The sequence below is a fragment of the Oncorhynchus masou genome, chromosome 24, assembly GCF_036934945.1.
Source record: "Oncorhynchus masou masou isolate Uvic2021 chromosome 24, UVic_Omas_1.1, whole genome shotgun sequence".
Taxonomy (NCBI): domain Eukaryota; kingdom Metazoa; phylum Chordata; class Actinopteri; order Salmoniformes; family Salmonidae; genus Oncorhynchus; species Oncorhynchus masou.
Genome location: NC_088235.1, coordinates 68,482,961 through 68,501,292, shown reverse-complemented (window position 1 = coordinate 68,501,292; position 18,332 = coordinate 68,482,961). Strand labels below are relative to the sequence as shown.

Here is an 18,332-nt window from a genome sequence, read left to right as displayed (position 1 = left end):
CAGATGTCACTAATGTGCATTGTGAACAGATAATAAAGCTCAGTGTTTTCCGGCACAATGGCTCGGGCTGACTGCTCTACCCCGAGAATATGGGGAGGAGCAGACGGGTGAGAACGGAGAAGAAAAAACGCAAGGAAATCAAAAGATGGCAGTGGCAGCGGCAGCTGCACAGATAACTCATCCAAAGGGCTTTTACTTCTCAAACACGGCAGAAAGCTTAAACAATATGATGTCCCGTCACCTTATTAATTCAGTAACTTACTTAGATAACTAGCAAGTTAAACTTTGGGGTTGCGTTAATGCAGAATTCTTAATTTTTCATGCAGGAAAAAAATATAAAACGTGTAAGAAATATCTTGCTGCGTTTTGTAAACGCAGATGTAAAATGCTTTTATTTTTAATTTCTGCTCTGCATCAGACTAATTTTGTGCTTCAGTTGCATTTCTCCACTTGGATGAAAATTCACGAATGGGCATTCTATCAGCAGACTGGTTTTTCTCTGGTATTTTCTTGGTGTAGCCAACCTACTTTTCTCCATTAAAATTCAAGATGCACTTTAAGCAAAACATTAGGGAATGGAGCTGGATATATTATTTCTATGATAAACATTAGAAATGATGGCCATGCATTGTTTTAAAAATAAATGCCTTATTTTTCATTTGTAAGCTCATTTCCTTGTGTGGCTGCCATCCAAATAGCATTGCATTTTGGATGAAGATAAAGCTATTTTCTGCCAAATCTGTTGCACTAATGTATTTTCTGTGAAGGAAAACTATAGTTGCAAGTCCCTGATCCCTCTGTTGAAGTCAAAAACAAAAACACTGTTGACTTTCAATATAAAACACAACCCCTGTCAATACACAGCTGGACTCACCAACTCCCACTTTTACCCATTGTGCTATTTTTTCAAAAAAACCCTTGACTGGCTCAACCATTCTTGGTAACTATGGGAAGCTCATAAAGTAAAATAATGTGACAAGTGAAATGAAGAACGTGATCTGGTTTATCTCCTAACGTATTTCACAAGTTGATCACTTGCAAATAATAGGCATTCCCAGCAGTACAGTTTGCAGTGCTTCTCGGAGCCGGTGAGTCATTGATAGCGCCCATAGTTGAAAATGACGAACGAACCCCTTTCCCGCCTGTGACAGGATTTGTAGCGTCGGCGTCTACCTCTCCTGACAATGTCTAACTTTTCTTGAAAAGTTTGTCTTGAGAATGGCGTTATACTTATGTCCTCGACCAAATCGTTATCTTCTCCTTCCGCCATTGTGGGTTGAAAAAACAGCTAAGTAGTACGCAAATTAATTCGTTGTTCAATTTCAGTTTCCTAGTTCTGAGACCTGCCCATATAGGACCTGCCTCTCAATATTGGTAATCCAATCAAAAGACGTGCACGCACTACGCCTGCTAGCTGGCTCCTGTGTAACACTGGAGCCAGCCAGCAGGCGTACAAGAGCCAACTCTAAAGCTGATTGGTTGACACTAAATTTTAATTTCTATTCACTTTAAGCTTCAAGCACCCGCACTGTTGATTCTGAAGGCCTGAAGGCAGATTTTAGACCCCTGACAACACATGATGGCTGAATATGATTGGATATAAGATCTAACATAAAGACCAGCCCTCCAAATCTCAACCTGGGGCTGGAAGCAGTGCAACCAAGAGGAACGCTATGAAATGAAGAGTGTAACTCTTACTCTGTGGGGAATAATTTAATACATATTTGTGGGAAAATATATTTAAAAAATATATATATTCTGATGATGTTTAGGCCAGCAGAGAAGGCCTTGATGGGCCTGACGGCCCACCACTGTATATACTGTATACCACCTAAGCATAAAATAAACACTTGCAAAGCATGCTGGTTATTATTCTAAAAAGCTCCGCCCCCAAACAAGTACACAGTTGGTCGGTCAGGACCAGATCAAATCTGAACGAATCATAGACCTCAAGGCTGTTTCACAAGTTTGAACAGCACAGGACATTAGTTTTATTCAGTAGAGTGCATTACAGTATAGTACAGTACGGTACAGCACAGAAGAGTTTAATTCAGTAGAGTACAGTTTAATTCAGTAGAGTACAGTTAAATTCAGCAGAGAATGTTAGAGTAAAGTAGGGTACAATATAGTACATTATACTGTGCTGTACTCTACTGTACTGAACTACACTTTACTCTACTGAGCTCTATTGTACTGTGCTGCACAGTCCAAACTTGTGAAACATAGATGCAATGATTTGTTTAGATTTATTAGACCTATTAAAATAATCTGAAGAAATCATAGACATTTTTGGGAGAAATGAAGGCCGTCTATGTGGACGTTGAAAGGCTGATCTATATCTGACCCAATATTAACCAAACATAGATGTCTATGTTGGCAGAAATTTCCTATCTTGGACAATTCATTTTTTTCCAAGACACAAGTGTCTGGGGATATTAAATGTGTTTTAGATACCTTATTCTTTCAGAATACTAGCAAATCACCGTATCCCCTATGATTTATCTACGCCAATCATAGGTAGGACGCCAATGCGCAACTCTCCCAGAGTGCTGTGCGTTTTTTTTTGCCATCTTGTCGAGTGGTAGAGAATGAGCAGAGCCATACTTGAGCTAGCCTGCTAGGAAGTGAATTTCAGTCACAGTAGGAGTTCTAAAGAGTGAGAGAACCCGAGGACGGGGAAGCTGAACTTTCTTTAATTCAGGAATGTATGTCTACCGTAGGAGGATATAGATTCCACGTGACGAGTTGAAGAAGGATATGGACTTGTTTATATGATGTCGTGCAGACTGGTTCCTGTGTGGGGAGAGAACTAACGATAGCTATTTGGCTAGCTAGCTAGTTCGCTTTGAGATACATTAGCTGACTAGCTAGCTAAAGGGGAGAGTGGTGAAAAACGGGGCCCGCCAGTCAGACTGAAGTATCGGCAGTAACTGCGACAGCGGCCTGCTTGCAATTCCGGGGCCGTAAAAATACCTCACACGGGAGGCCAGGTCTGGAAGAACCGGAGGAGAGGAGACGGTGGTATCGGGAGACTTGTCACATTTCGTGCTGGCGGAGACTAGCTAGCTTGTTACCTTGTCCGAGTTCAGAGGAAGTGTGCTTGTTCGTTTTTACACTCAGACACACTGCAACAGGAGAGGGGAGCAAGGAAGATGTCGTGTACTTGTCTCTCGTTATAAACTGTGACTTCTTTAGATAAGTTCGAAGACTACCTAACTACTTGAGCTCATACTTAACACTTTAATCTGGAAATAGAGAGCTGGAGTGACTAACGTATTAAACATGTCAAAAATGCCAGCAAAGAAGAAGAGCTGTTTTCAAATCACAAGTGTGACACAGGCTCAGGTGGCGGCCAGTAGCATCACAGATGACACCGAGAGTCTGGACGACCCTGACGAATCCAGAACCGAGGATGTGTCATCAGAAATATTCGACTTGTCCCGGGCCGATATTGACACGGGGGTATGTGACAGAAGTTCATCCGAGGAAACCTTAAACAATGTAGGGGAAGTGGGGGCTGCTGTCATGGCGTTACATTTACCTCAAGAGCAAGAGGCTGCAACAAGTCATTTTAACGGGGGGCACGCTTTCAGAAGTACAGGCAGAAGTCATGTCAATCAAAACCTTTTAGGGGGTAGTGTGCCTGTACCAGCCGTGAGCAAGCCCTCCATTCCAACCTTGGCCTCTCAGCAGCCAACAACAGTCAATGCTGTCCCTGCTGCAAATGTCTCCCCAACAAGTGTGTCTCAAACGCCCCCAGCTGCGCCTAGCACTACAACCACTGTAAGCTATAGTTCACGTTTCAGGGTCATTAAACTTGACCATGGTACAGGGGAGCCCTTCAGACGGGGCAGGTGGACATGTACAGAGTTCTATGAAAGAGATTCTGAGGGCTCTGGCATGAGCAGGACTGTGGATAGCATAAAACACACTGTCACCCTTGACCATAATGCAGACAGGGACATTGGGCTTGGGGCCACAGGAGACTCTGTGGTTGCTTCTAGTACCCTGTCCACACAGGCTCAAGAGTCCACAGGTGATAGTGGCTACTCCACTATCCACCATGGCCATCCTCCGGAGCCTCAGCAGCAAGGCTATGGCCTAGAGCCGCAAATAGGGAACGGGGGGAGTGCCTTCCAGCCCATGGGTTACTCAGCAGTGGTATCCCAGGTCAACGTTCAGCCCACTGTCCCCCAAACACTTCACCCTACTGGCCTCAATGGGGTTCCCCAAGGCGGCATGCTGAAAAAAGATCCCCTTATGCCTCTTGCCACACAGGCCCAGCAGTTTGCCTACTCTGCTCATCACTCTGGAACGCTCCCCAGTCAGCTGGACTACTTAACCCCTCACCAGCCTCAGGGCTCCAGCACTCAAACCCTCCCTATGTCCTCCCTCTCTGTGGGGCCTCCTGCGAGCCAGGGCCCCTCGCCTGTCATCACCCCAGTCGGCCCCAGTGCTCAGGTGCTGGGATTGTTGGCTCAGGCCGGGGAGCTGACTGGGACTCTGCACAGCGGTCCATTAGCCTCAGTTCAGGGGCTGTTACTGCAGGTAGGCAGCAGTGCAGTGATGGCCCCTCTCCTGCCTGGGGGTACCATGCAGCACCCTGTGAGTCAGCCCCTGCCTTCAGGTGGAGTGGGCAGTGTCCTCGCACCTTCCACAGCCTCCGTTGTCCAGAACATGCCTGCCACAGTGCCCAGCGCCACCAACACCCCCCCAGGCCAAGGAGGACTCTCACAGGTCCAGGTAGTTTCCAGTGGGGCCATGGCGGGATCTGCTGGGCAGGGCCTTCCCGCAGCCAGCCAAGAGGATGACAGCCGCAGGAGGTTGGACAACCTTCCTCAGCCCAACGCCACCCTGGGAAAAGATTTCATGAGGCCTTTCATCCCAGAGAGCCTGCAGCTGGCCAATCCCACCGTCAACAGTCTGTTCGGGATAGCCATTCCCATGGATGGGGATGAGGATGGGTAAGAAAGATTGTTTCAATTGAATTTAAAATGCCAGTGGCCATTCCCTATCTCAACGTTCAACCTCATTCTATTATTTAGTGTACACACAGTGTTTATGCATTCACACTCAACAGGTGTCAATAGGCATCATGTTAAGATGAGGAAAAAAAACACCTTTTAGAATACTGATTAACACTGAGGGATTAGGTGAGTATCTGGAAGACTGCCATCATGTTTTACATCACATTCTGCAGCAATGCAGTCATACTCGACATTGTGTAGTGAACACCTGCCCTTGCCAAGGCTGGTGTGAGGTATGCTATTCCTGGAATTGTTTAGCTGTATGTAAAAACATGTCTTGTAGTTGTGTTCAGAGAGAAAATTTGGAGTTTGGCAGGCGGGAGTGCAGCTGGCAGGGAAGGAGCATTGCGTCAGCGAACTGTCATCGAGTTTTGGTGTTTTTCATTAGTGCCCACAAACAGGGGGCACAAAATAGGTGAGGTTAGCTGGTGGTTGGGTTGGATATATGACCCTGTTTGAGAATTGAATTTCTTAAAACCTGAAACGTATAATCATTATGCTTAATTCTAATATAAACATGTCCATTGTTCTGCATATCTAAGCATACCTCTTGAGCTGTCTATCCTACTTGACTAGTGGTTCTATTTTTAAAGAAACTAAATATGCATCTCTGTGTAAATCTGGGTAAAAGATTTAAAGAAGAGTCTTATGTGAGTTTTATTCTTCACATTTAGTTATTGCTTGGTTTTCTAAAGTCTACCAAACTTGTCAGCACGCATGCCAGCTAAGATAGTTAGAGACACAGGCGAATGAGTTGTTTTAAGTTTGGGGAAGATAATTTTCACCATAACAATGCACCTTTATAATAAAGCATTCTGTGCATGATCGCATTTGCAGACTTTTATGTAAGATAGCATACTATTCCTAATGTCATGAGTAGATTGCATAGTCTTAATTTGGGCTAATAACATAACTCAATCTTTTTTTTTTATATTAACATATTTCATGCAAATCTACACTTTATATGACTGGAGGGTGGAGACATTAGCAGAATCTTTAATAATACGACAAAAATGACAGGGTAGCCTACTTTGCTGACACTGACAAATGGATTAATAAAAACGGCATTGTCTGATCCATCTCATAGTCCTACGAGAAGGGGAGACAAATACAATTTGACATCCATCTAACCTGGAGGAGGAAATTATTGTCCAAAAACAAACTTTCATTTGGCACTGACCCACCAATGATAGAGTGAATATACGCACTCACCGGGAATATGATCGATACTCTCCACTGGTGCCAATAATAAAGGCTATACTGTTAGCTCATTTAAGTTGAGAATGTCTTTGTCTTCTCTTTACGGCAATAGCCATTTGCTTTCCAAACTACGGTTTCCCGCGATTGTGTTTAGAAATATTGCGATATGCCTGGCTGGGCCTCTACTTTTCACTGACCGCCGCAACTCAATAATAATCTGTTTGGTATTTGCCGCTCGTGCTGCCAAAATTACGTGCCCTTCCGACTGAAGACAATGCGATTTTAAACAATATATTTTTAAAGAAGCTAATGACCCTCTGTGGCTAAATCATACTTTCTGGTGTAGTAGCCTAGTTTGAATGATTTAATTTCTTTCTGTATTGACAGGAGTAGGCTAAATAATTTTGGCAATTTAATTCAGTTTACATTAGGGTAAGCTTAGCTTTATGGACGTCCCACCTATGGCTAGACAAGCTAGCTACTCTAACTTTTTTGATAGCCTGAAATGGCTTCTTGGTAGCTAGCTATGAGGTGGGGAGATAGCTATCCCAGATTGGGAACCTAAAGCCAACTTGATAAAGTTGCTAGTATACAGAGAAACAACAACAAAAAATGTTTACAGGACAAATCTGAGGGGGCACATGCCTGTGTGCCGCCTATAGGCACGACGCCTCCACCCACCAAAACTGGATAATAACCCACTTCGTTATAAACAATCATTACCCCTTATTTACCACCTGTCCTGTTTGAGTTGAGGGCTCTAAAATAAATTACACTAAAAGTAATTGTTTTGCAGCTGACACTTTAACTGTAGTGAATACTCTCCTAATATGTAGGCCTGTGTTTTGTTCTCTATGTGGTGTAGAATATCTCCTGGCTTTCGTCCTAGCATGCCACCTCATCAATACCCACTTTTCAATTGTCTGTAGTATGGCGAGGTGTGTGTGAAATGAGGTCTGATTGTATTGTCCCGATGCTATTTTCCTGAAACTAATCATTGTTTACCGAGAGACTTTGTTCCAGGCCAGCATCACAGAGTTGTTGATGTGCATGATAGTGGACAGAGCGAGTTGTTGCCAGTGTGATGTCATCGGGGAACAGCCGTGCCCATTTCCTAATCGTTCTTGTATGTCGGCCATGACATCAGGGGAGCACTGTGTAACCAGCACTACTTTTGACCAGAGCCCTACAGGATGCCATTTGGGACGCAGTCCCAGGACAGGCTGGGTCGGAGGTAGAATGGACAGACAGAGGGGACAGGTGGCAATGATAGTTAACTGGGCCCCAGATCCATTGGCTATGAGATAACATGGCTGGATTGAGTCACCATGCCTCGCCTCTGTCAACTGCCTCGATTGGTCCTGACCTAAGGTGGTTGATGTTGGGCTTTTTTCTGTCCTTAATCTCTCATTGTTCAGGCTGACTCTTGCTGGCTTTTACTCTCACTGTTTATAGACTCTTGGGGGGGATCTCCAGAGGGTTCCTATAGATGCACACCGAAACACGTGTGTAGAATGTTCCTGTGCTGAAATTTGGTTAACCTTGGAGTGTGTATGCTGGTAGGCAAGCCTATATTTGTTTATTTGGATCCCCATGAGCTTTTGCAGAAGCAGCAGCTACTCCTTCTGGGGTCCACAAAAAAAGTAAAAAAACACTAGTACACTGATGCCAAGAGTGTGCAAAGCTGTTGTCAAGGCAAAGGGTGGCTATTTTGATGAATCTAAAATATATTTAGATGAACTCTTTTTTTTTTTTTTTTTTTTTTTTTTGGTTACTACATGATTCCATATGTTGTTTTATCGTTTCGATGTTTTCACTATTATTCTACAATGTAGAATGTAGAATCTCTTGTGGTACTGTATATACGTTGCATTCGGAAAGTTTTCAGAGCGCTTCCCTTTTTCCACATGTTATGTTACAGCATTATTCTAAAATTGATTAAAATGTTGTTTTTCTCTCAATCTAACACACAATACCCCATCATGACAAAGTTAAAACAGGTTTTTATACATTTTTGCTCATTTATAAAAATAAAAAAAAGACATTACATTTACAGAAATATTAAGACCTTTCACTAAGTACTGTTGACAGGGATTAGTCTCGAGTCTTCGGTATGACGCCACAAGCTTGACACACATTTATTTGGGGAGTTTCTCTCATTATTGGTTGAGTGCTGCAGAGATGGCTGTCCTTCTGGAAGGTTCTCCCATCTCCACAGATGAACTCTGGAGCTCTGTCAGAGTGACCATCAGGTTCTAGGTCTCTAGACTCTCTGACCAAGGCCCTTCTCCCCCGATTTCTCAGTTTGGCCAGGTAGCCAGCTCTAGGAAGGGTCTCGGTGGTTCCAAACTTCTTCCATTTAAGAATGATGGCGACAACTGTGTTGTTTGGGACCTTCAATGCTGCAGACATTTTTTGGTACCCTTCCCTCGATCTGTGCCTCGACACAATCCTGTCTTGGAGCTCTACGTGCAATTTCTTTCAAGCTCATGGCTTGGTTTTTGCAGACATGCACTTTCAAATGTGGGACCTTACATAGCTGTGTGTGCCTTTCCAAATCCTGTCCAATTAATTGCATTTTCTACAGGTGGACAAGTTATAGAAACATCTCAAGGATGGTTAATGAAACTAGGATGCATCTGAGCTCCACCTGTTGTTGCTTTGTCCTTATGGAGTATTGTGTGTAGATTGATGGGACACACACACACACACACTATTTAATCAATTTCAGAATAAGTCTGTAATGTAACAAAATCTGGAAAAAGTCAAGTGGTCTGAATACTTTCCAAATGCACTGTATTTGTTATTTCTCAGATCTCAATTTAGAGCTCAATAGCAACTTTTACAACTAAGATATTTGATACGGCTTTGATATGCAGTGCGTGCTAAATACTCATTGGCCATTGCGTTGGGCGCTCGGCAACAGCTGCAACATTTTTTGGGACATTAAACATATCTTCGATTAATACGAGGCTTCTAGCAGGTGGGTATTATATTTAGAGTTTGGTCAAGCTATTATGTTTTTTTTTGTTTCCACTTACGTAGGTGGTGAATTAGCCCCAAATAAATTAGCCAATGATATTAGTGCACTTAAAGATGCAGCCAAATTGAAAAAAAATCAAAATAAATTCTAAACAATCTGTAGCCCTATTTTAACATTAAAATATAACAAAAATACATTTAATTTTCATGCTTTATCTGATCAACTTTGTAGGAAATAACTTGACAGTCCATGTTCATGACAAACAACTGTAGATGTGTAATAAAAAAAACACTGAAAATAACCACAATAAAAAAAGTGCCTCTTTTGAAAACTAACACTAACCCTGTTTTACAAAATGACCTGAAACGGTGTGTTTCCTAAAAATAATGTTGATGACTATTTTAGAATGTGCTAAGCAGACAAGGTAACCTTTTCACTTCGCAAATACACACTTGTATCTAACTTATTATAATGGCATCAGACATTTTTACTGTGGAATTTTAAGGTTATTGATACAGCAAATGGCCCCTTCAAAATGTTCAATTGATCCTCATGGAGCGAACCCTGACCTCCGTGTAAAATATAAAGACCTAATAGTAGAGACGTGCTTTGGATCTGGGAACTAGTCCTAAAATGGTGTTTACGGTAGCTTAACTGTATCCCTTTCCAAGTTCAAAATGTTAATTTTGAATGGCCGTTCGCCATATTAATAACTTTAAAATTCCACAGTAAAAATGTGTGACACCGTTAAGTTATAGCTACAAGTGTGTATTTCAGTTTCCATGGACAGGGGTCCCTCCTCTAAGAAAAACAACTCCAGGCAAAACAACAATGTTCTTGTTTCAGAGTCCATACTAACCCAGTTTACATTTGGAATTGAATCAGCCCCATAGTGTGTCACGGGCGGTTCCCAGAATGTTGACCATGTACAAACAGTGTGCATGTTGGCCAGACGTCTCTCTCTTGCTGTCTCCCTCTTGCATTCTATCGCTCTCTTGCTTTCTTTCACTCTTCCTTACACACCTTCTTTTCATAGTGGTTACAGTATGTGAAGTATCTGTGCTTTATTTCAAAGGGAAGTCTCAAGACCAAAGAGAAATTGTCAAGATCTTTTTATCGTTCTCGGCCCACTACCCAAGTGGATGACTGTTCTCCTGGTGATGACAATGACTAATGGACCTCTTCAGATTCTTAGAAATGTTCAAAGAGTCCTTTGGGTGGGCTCTCTGACCTGTACTAGCCTATTTCCTGGGCTGCTTGTTTTTTTTGTAGGTTACATCAGATGACTTGACCGAGTCTCATAAGTTCACCTACATATTTCAGAAATGTAATTTGTATTTCACTACATTGGTTACGATCATGGCTCGAGACTTAACTTTTTCCATCACAGTCCCAGAATTTTCCCAAAATGCAATTTAAACCGTCCCAAACTGAACATGAACTGTCCCAAATTATATATAAAAAGACTACTACTGTTCAAAAGTTTGGGGTCACTTAGAAATGTCATTGTTTTTGGAAGATTTTTTTTTTTTGTCCATTTTTAAAATAACATCAAATTGATCAGAAACGATGTTAATGTTGTAAATGACTATTGTAGCTGTAAACTGCAGATTTTTTTGTGTGGAATATCTACATAGCCATACAGAGACCCATTATCAGCAACCATCACTCTGTGTTCCAATAGCACGTTGTTAGCTAATCCAAGTGTATCATTTTAAAGGCTAATTGATCATTAGAAAACCATTTTGCAATTTTTAGCACAGCTGAAAACTGTTAAAGAAGCAATAAAACTGGCCTTTAGACTAGTTGAGTATCTGGAGCATCAGCATTTGTGGGTTTGATTACATGCTCAAAATGGTCAGAAACAAAGAACTTTCTTCTAAACCTTGTCAGTCTAATCTTGTTCTGAGAAATGAAGGCTATTTCATGCGAGAACTTGCCATGAAACTGAAGATCTTGTTCAATGCTGTGTACTACTCCCTTCACAGAACAGTGCAAACTGGCACTAACCAGAATAGAATGTGGGAGGCCCCGGTGCACAACTGAGCATGAGGACAAGTACATTAGTGTCTAGTTTGAGAAAGAGGCGCCTCACAAGTCCTCAACTGGCAGCTTCATTAAATAGTACCTGCAAAACACCAGTCTCAACGTCAACAGTGAAGAGGCAATCCGGGATAGTGGTCAAGTTCCTCTGCCCAGTGTCTGTGTTCTTTTGCCCATCTTAATATTTTATTTTTATTGGCCAGTTTGAGATACGTGTTTTCCTTTGCAACTTTGCCTAGAAGGCCAGCATCCCGGAGTTGCCTCTTCATCCTTCTCCCCCGATTGCTCAGTTTGGCCGGGCGACCAGCTCTATGAAGAGTCTTTAGTTGTTCCATACTTTTTCCATTTACGAATGATGAAGGCCACTGTTTTCTTGGGTATCTTCAATGCTGCAGACCTTCAATGTTTTAGATCTGTGTCTTGACACAATCCTGTCTTGGAGCTCTACGGGCAATTCCTTTGACCTCATGGTTTAGTTTTTGCTCTCACATGCACTGTTGACTGTGGGACCTTTTTATATAGACTGGTGTGTGCTCTCCAAATCATGCCCAATCAATTGAATTTACCACAGGTGGACTCCAGTCAAGTTGTAGAAACATCTCAAGGATGATCAATGGAAACCGGATGCACATGAGCTCAATTTCAAGTCTCATAACAAAGGGTCTGAATATTTATGTCAATAAGGTATTTCTGTTTAATTTTTAATAAATGTATAAAAATGTTTTTTAAATCGCTTTGTTTTTGAAGTATTGTGTGTATATTCTCTTAGAGATCGGGCTACTTTTTTCAACATTCTGTTAAAAATCTCGCAACATTTCAACGTCCTGCTACTCATGCCAGGAATATAGTATATGCATATGATTAGTATGTGTGCATAGAAAACACTCTGAAGTTTCTAGAACTGGTTCAATGGTGTCTGTGACTATAACAGAACGAGTTCCGTGGTCAAAATTGCCAGAAAACCTGGTCACTAAATCGACGGAGAAAAAAATCAATCCGCCAGTCCATGTATTGTCTATTTGAAGAAAAAATACTTAAGGCTGAGGATACAGTTCCTATAGCTTCCACACGATGTCGCCAGTGTTGTGATTTCTATTCAACTAAATCGTTGGTCATCTGAGTAATAGCCACATCCGGTTGTCAAGTCCACAGCTGTAAACAATGGAACCGGAAAAGTTGACTACGTTTCCCAAACTTGTGCCTATTGAAAACAGATCGCTCCGTGATCAATTTGATCGTTTATTAACGTTTAGTAATACCTAAAGTTGGATTACAGAAGTAGTTTGAAGTGTTTTGTCAAAGTTTATAGGCAACTTTTTTAATTTAAAAAAATGTCGCGTTTAAAAAATGTCTGGATCTGACGGTCTTCATAAATTGACATTTTGGGTACACAAGGACCGATTTAATCGAAAAAAAGTCCCAATTGTGATGTTTATGGGACATATAGGAGTGCCAACAAAGAATCTCGTCAAAGGTAATTTCTGCGTTTTGTGTAGCGCCGGCGACGCTAATTCCTTTGTTTACGTCCCCTTCTGGTATTTCGGAGTGTTGCCTGCTATCAGATAATAGCTACTCATGCTTTCGCCGAAAAGCATTTTACAAATCTGACTCGTTGGCTAGATTCACAACGAGTGTAGCTTGAATTGACTACCCTGCATGTGAATTTTAATGAACGTTTGAGTTTTAACGAGTGCTGTTAGCATTTGGCGTAGCGCATTTGCATTTATTGTTGGCAGGGGGTGCGGTTGTGTCCCGGGTGGGCCAGACAGGTTAAGGAAAAAAATAATTCAATACATTTTAGAATAAGGCTGTAACTTAATGTGTAAAGTAGTCAAAAGGTCTGAATGCTTTCTGATTGCACTGTAAGTGCCAAATGGAAGGGAAACAAATTTTGTCACCAATAGCACCGTAGACTCCACTGATCAGCCAAAACAAGCTCAATATCTCAATGCATGCAACACAATCCCTATTTAATATATATTTACTTTTATTGTGAGTAGGCCTATGCCATCTTAATTTACCCAGTTTGTCAAGAGATTTACCATTTCAAATACAATTATTTTCATGGTTATGTAGTTCGATTGGTAAAAACAAACTCAAATGTATTGTTTGATTTTTCAATTGATGCATTATTGTGTAACTGGCTGTCTCTGGGAAATTGTCAGATTTTTCTATTTTAATATTGAATATTGGCCTCCTTGAACCCCCCCAAAAATCAGTATTGGCCCTAAAAAAATCAATATTGGTCATTCTCCACTTCCTACGTTCTTTGAGAACGTCAGCTTGTGAGTCACTCAGGGCCTCTGATGGGATTCCATGCAATTCCATGTCTCTGAGATGACCATAATGAAGAGCGGCCCTCTGTTCTCATTGAATGAGATTATTTGAATGATCTTGGATTTTACAGAGCGTCGCTCTGTTCCCCCAATGTGCCACCTACGTGAGGTGTCTTCAATAGATTGGTTTAATGGTAGGCCTTCTTGTGTTAGGGCCCTCCATATGTTCTGAGGAACAGGACTTGTATGTTGAGCCAGGTAGGCTGCTGCAGAGAGCTGCTGTGGTTGTCTGGATATTCTCTTCTGCGATAGATTTACCCATGCACAATCCAAATTGTCTTTCAAATAAACCGGGGGCTGTTTCCCTCTTCGGCTCTTTCAACTCTAAACAGGCTCCTTTCAGTGGGGAAAGGGTTGTACAACTGAAATGTCTTCTGCATTTAACATAGCCCCTCTAAATCAGAGAGGTGAGGAGGGCTGCCTTAATCGACATCCACATATTAAATATGACCTTGAAATCCTCATCCTCATCCCTTTCCAGTGAGGGCGATTAAACCACACTAGAAAGTCAAGACAGAGGTCATTCAAACCCTTCAAAGAAGTGTTACTTTCTATATTAGATTATGTAAAAACATTCAAAAAGTTTCTCCAATACATTTTTTTTAATCAGAATAATTTGCATGTTCAATTAAAACTCAGAAAATAAAAACTTCTGAAAATTGTGTGTGTGTGCCTTTTTAAGATACCTCGGCACTAACCCAAATTCATAACCAGTAAGTTTGTGTGTGGTAAACCATATGGCAAAAACAAACAAGAATTGCCAGGCCTTATTTAATTTGGTAGCTCCTCTTTACCTCCGGATATCTCTCTACCGATAAAACCACCAAATTCCACTAACCACTCTCCCAAGACCATAGCCGTAGGAAACTTTTCGAAGAGAGAAAAAAATGATGCCATCTATTTCGTGAAGTGCACCAGTCCCTCCTGCAGCAAAGCACCCCCACACCCCCCGTGCTTCACGGTTGGGATGGGGATCTTCGGCTTGCAAGCCTCACATTTTTCCTCCAAACATAACGATGGTCATTATGGCCAAACAGTTCTATTTTTGTTTCATCAGGCCAGAGTACATTTCTCCAAAAAGTGTAATCTTTGTCCCCATGTGCAGTTGCAACCCGTAGTCTGGCTTTTTATGGCGGTTTTGGAGCAGTGGCTTCTATCTTGCAGAGTGGCCTTTCAGGTTATGTTGATATAGGACTCGTTTTACTGTGGATATAGATACTTTTGTACCTGTTTCCTCCAGCATCTTCACTAGGTCCTTTGCTGTTGTTCTGTGATTGATTTGCACTTTTCTCCCCAAAGAACGTTTATCTCTAGGAGACAGAGCGCTTCTCCTTCCTGAGCGGTATGACTGCTGTGTGATCCCATGGTGTTTATATTTGCGTACTATTGTTTTTACAGATGAACGTGGTACCTTCAGGCTTTCGGAAATTCCTCCCAAGCATGAACCAGACATGAACCATATTTTTTTTCTAAATCTCTGCTTCAAAATACTCTCTTGCAACCCGCTTCACCCAATGTGGTGTGGATCTGCTTTTTTTTCTAAAGTATCTTTCTTTTTTTCGGAACCGTAATCCCCCAACAGAAGCTAGCCAGTTAACTAGCTAGTAGTCAGCTGACCACTGCTAGCGGCATCAGCTAACCTTTAGCTCAAACTCCCGCCAGTTTGCACAACGCTATTCAAACCAGACCATACCGGACCTATTTTCTCTCCATATCCCCGGATTTCTACCGCAAGCTCTGAACCTTTTCACCTGGATCATCGCAAATCAAAGTTTATTTGTCACGTGCACCGAATACAAGTGTAGACCTTGCAGTGAAATGCTTACGTACAGGCTCTAACCAATAGTGCAAAAAAAGGTATTAGGTGAACAATAGGTAAGTAAAGAAATATAACAACAGTAAAAAGACAGGCTATATACAGTAGCGAGGCTACATACAGACACCAGTTAGTCAGGCTGAGGTAGTATGTAGATATGGTTAAAGTGACTGCATATATGAACAGAGTAGCAGAAGCGTAATTGGTGGGTGTTGGGACACAATGCAGATAGCCCGGTTAGCCAATGTGCGGGAGCACTGGTTGGTCCGCCCAATTGAGATAGTATGTACATGAATGTATAGTTAAGGTAACTATGCATATACGATTAACAGTGTGTAGCAGCAGCGTAAAAAGAGGGGTTGGGGGAGGCACACAATGCAAATAGTCTGGGTAGCCATTTGATTACCTGTTTCAGGAGTCTTATGGCTTGGGAGTAAAAAGTGTTGAGAAGTCTTTTTGTCCTCGACTTGGCACTCCGGTACCGCTTGCCATGTAATAGTAGAGAGAACAGTCTATGACTGGGGTGGCTGGGGTCTTTGACAATTTTTAGAGCCTGGTGTAGATGTCCTGGATGGCAGGCAGCTTAGCCCCAGTGATGTACTGGGCCGTACGCACTACCCTCTGTTGTGCCTTGAGGTCAGAGGCCGAGCGATTGCCGTACCAGGCAGTGATGCAACCAGTGCTCTCGATGTTGCAGCTGTAGAACCTTTTGAGGATCTCAGGACCCATGCCAAATCTTTTTAGTTTCCTGAGGGGGAATCTGCTTTGTTGTGCCATCTTCACGACTGTCTTGGTGTGTTTGGACTATTCTAGTTTGTTGTTGTGGACACCAAGGAACTTGAAGCTCTCAACCTGCTCCACTACAGCCCCGTCGATGAGAATGGGGGAATAGGTCCTCCTTTTCCTGTAGTCCACAATCATCTCCTTAGTCTTGGATACATTGAGGGATAGGTTGTTATTCTGGCACCACCCGGCCAGCTCTCTGACCACCTCCCTATAGGCTGTCTCGTTGTTGTCCGTGATCAGGCCTACCACTGTTGTTGTCTGCAAACTTAATGATGGTGTTGGAGTCTTGCTTGGCCATGCAGTCGTGGGTGAACAGGGAGTACAGGAGGGGACTGAGCACGCACCCCTGGGGAGCTCCAGTGTTGAGGATCAACGTGACAGATGTGTTGCTACCTACCCTCACCACCTGGGGGCAGCCCGTCAGGAAGTCCAGGATCCAGTTGCAGAGAGTGGTGTTGAGTCCCAGGATCCTTAGTTTAGTGATGAGTTTTGAGGGTACTATGGTGTTGAATGCTGAGCTGTAGTCAATAACATTCTCACATAAGTGTTTCTTTTGTCCAGGTGGGAAAGGGCAGTGTGGAGTGCAATAGAGATTGCACCATATGTGGATCTGTTTGGGCGGTATGCAAATTGGAGTGTGTCTAGGGTTTCTGGGATAATGGTGTTGATGTGAGCCATTACCAACCTTTCAAAGCACTTCATGGCTACAGATGTGAGTGTTACTGGTCTGTAGTAATTTCGGCAGTTTGCCATTGTGTTCTTGGGCACAGGGACTATGGTGGTCTGCTTGAAACATGTTGATATTACAGACTCAATCAGGGACATGTTGAAAATGTCAGTGAAGACACCTGCCATTTGGTCAGCACATGTCCTGGGAATCCGTCTGGCCCCGCAGCCTTGTACATGTTGACCTGTTTAAATGTCTTACTCACGTCGGCTATGGAGAGCGTGAATACAGTCGTCTGGAACAGCTGATGCTCTCATGCATGCCTCAGTGTTGCTTGCCTTCAAGATAGCATAGAAGTGATTTAACTCGTCTGGTAGGCTCGTTTCACTGGGCAGCTCGTGGCTGTGCTTCCCTTTGTAGTCTGTAATAGTTTGCAAGCCCTGCCACATAAGACGAGCGTCGGAGCTGGTGTAGTAGGATTCAATCTTAGCCCTGTATTGACGCTTGGCCTGTTTGATGGTTCGGCGCAGGGCATAGCAGGATTTCTTGCAAGCTTCCGTGTTAGATTCCCGCACCTTGAAAGCGGCAGCTTGACCCTTTAGCTCAGTGCGAATGTTACCTGTAATCCATGGCTTCTGGTTGGGGTATGTACTAGAGGTCGACCGATTTAATCGGAATGGCCAATTTTAATTAGGGCTGATTTCAAGTTTTCATCACAATCGGAAATCTGTATTTTTGGACACCGATTTGGCACATTTTTAAATAAAAAAATCACCTTTTTTCATCTTTATTTAACGAGGCAAGTCAGTCAATTTCAATTATGGCCTAGGAACGGTGGGTTAACTGCCTTGTTCAGGGGCAGAACGACAGATTTTCACCTTGTCAGCTCGGGAGATTCAATCTTGCAACCTTACAGTTCACGAGTCCAACGCTCTAACCACCTGCCTCTCATTGCACTCCACGAGGAGACTACCTGTTAAGCGAATGCAGTAAGCCAAGATAAGTTGCTAGCTAGCATTAAACTTATCTTATATAAAAACAATCAATCATAATCACTAGTTAACTACACATGGTTGATGATATTACTAGTTTATCTAGCGTGTCCTACGTTTGCATATAATCGATACGGTGCGTATCGTTGCTCCAATGTGTACCTAACCATGAACATCAATGCCTTTCTTAAAATCAATTCACAGAAGTATATATTTTTAAATCTGCATATTTAGCTAAAAGAAATCAAGGTTAGCAGGTAATATTAACCAGGTGAAATTGTGTCACTTCCTTGTGTTCTTTGGAGTCAGTGTACATGCAACAGTTTGGGCAGCCTAATTTGCCAGAATTTTATGTAATTATGACATAACGTTGAGGGTTGTGCAATTGTAACGAGAATATTTAGACTTATGGATGCCACCCCAGATAAAGTACGGAACGGTTCCGTATTTCACTGAAAAAATAAACGTCTTGTTTTCGAGAT

General features: G+C 42.4%; 1 protein-coding gene across 1 annotated transcript in view; it reads left to right on the top strand.

Moving 5' to 3' along the window:
• The first annotated feature begins 2,588 nt into the window (after positions 1 to 2,588).
• Positions 2,589 to 18,332, top strand: part of LOC135512528 (TSC22 domain family protein 2-like) — a 41,683-nt gene continuing 25,939 nt past the window's right edge. The window contains exon 1 of the mRNA XM_064934646.1: positions 2,589 to 4,964. Coding sequence (XP_064790718.1) covers positions 3,283 to 4,964 — 1,682 coding nt within the window. The 5' untranslated portion in view covers positions 2,589 to 3,282. The remainder of the gene's footprint in view (positions 4,965 to 18,332) is intronic.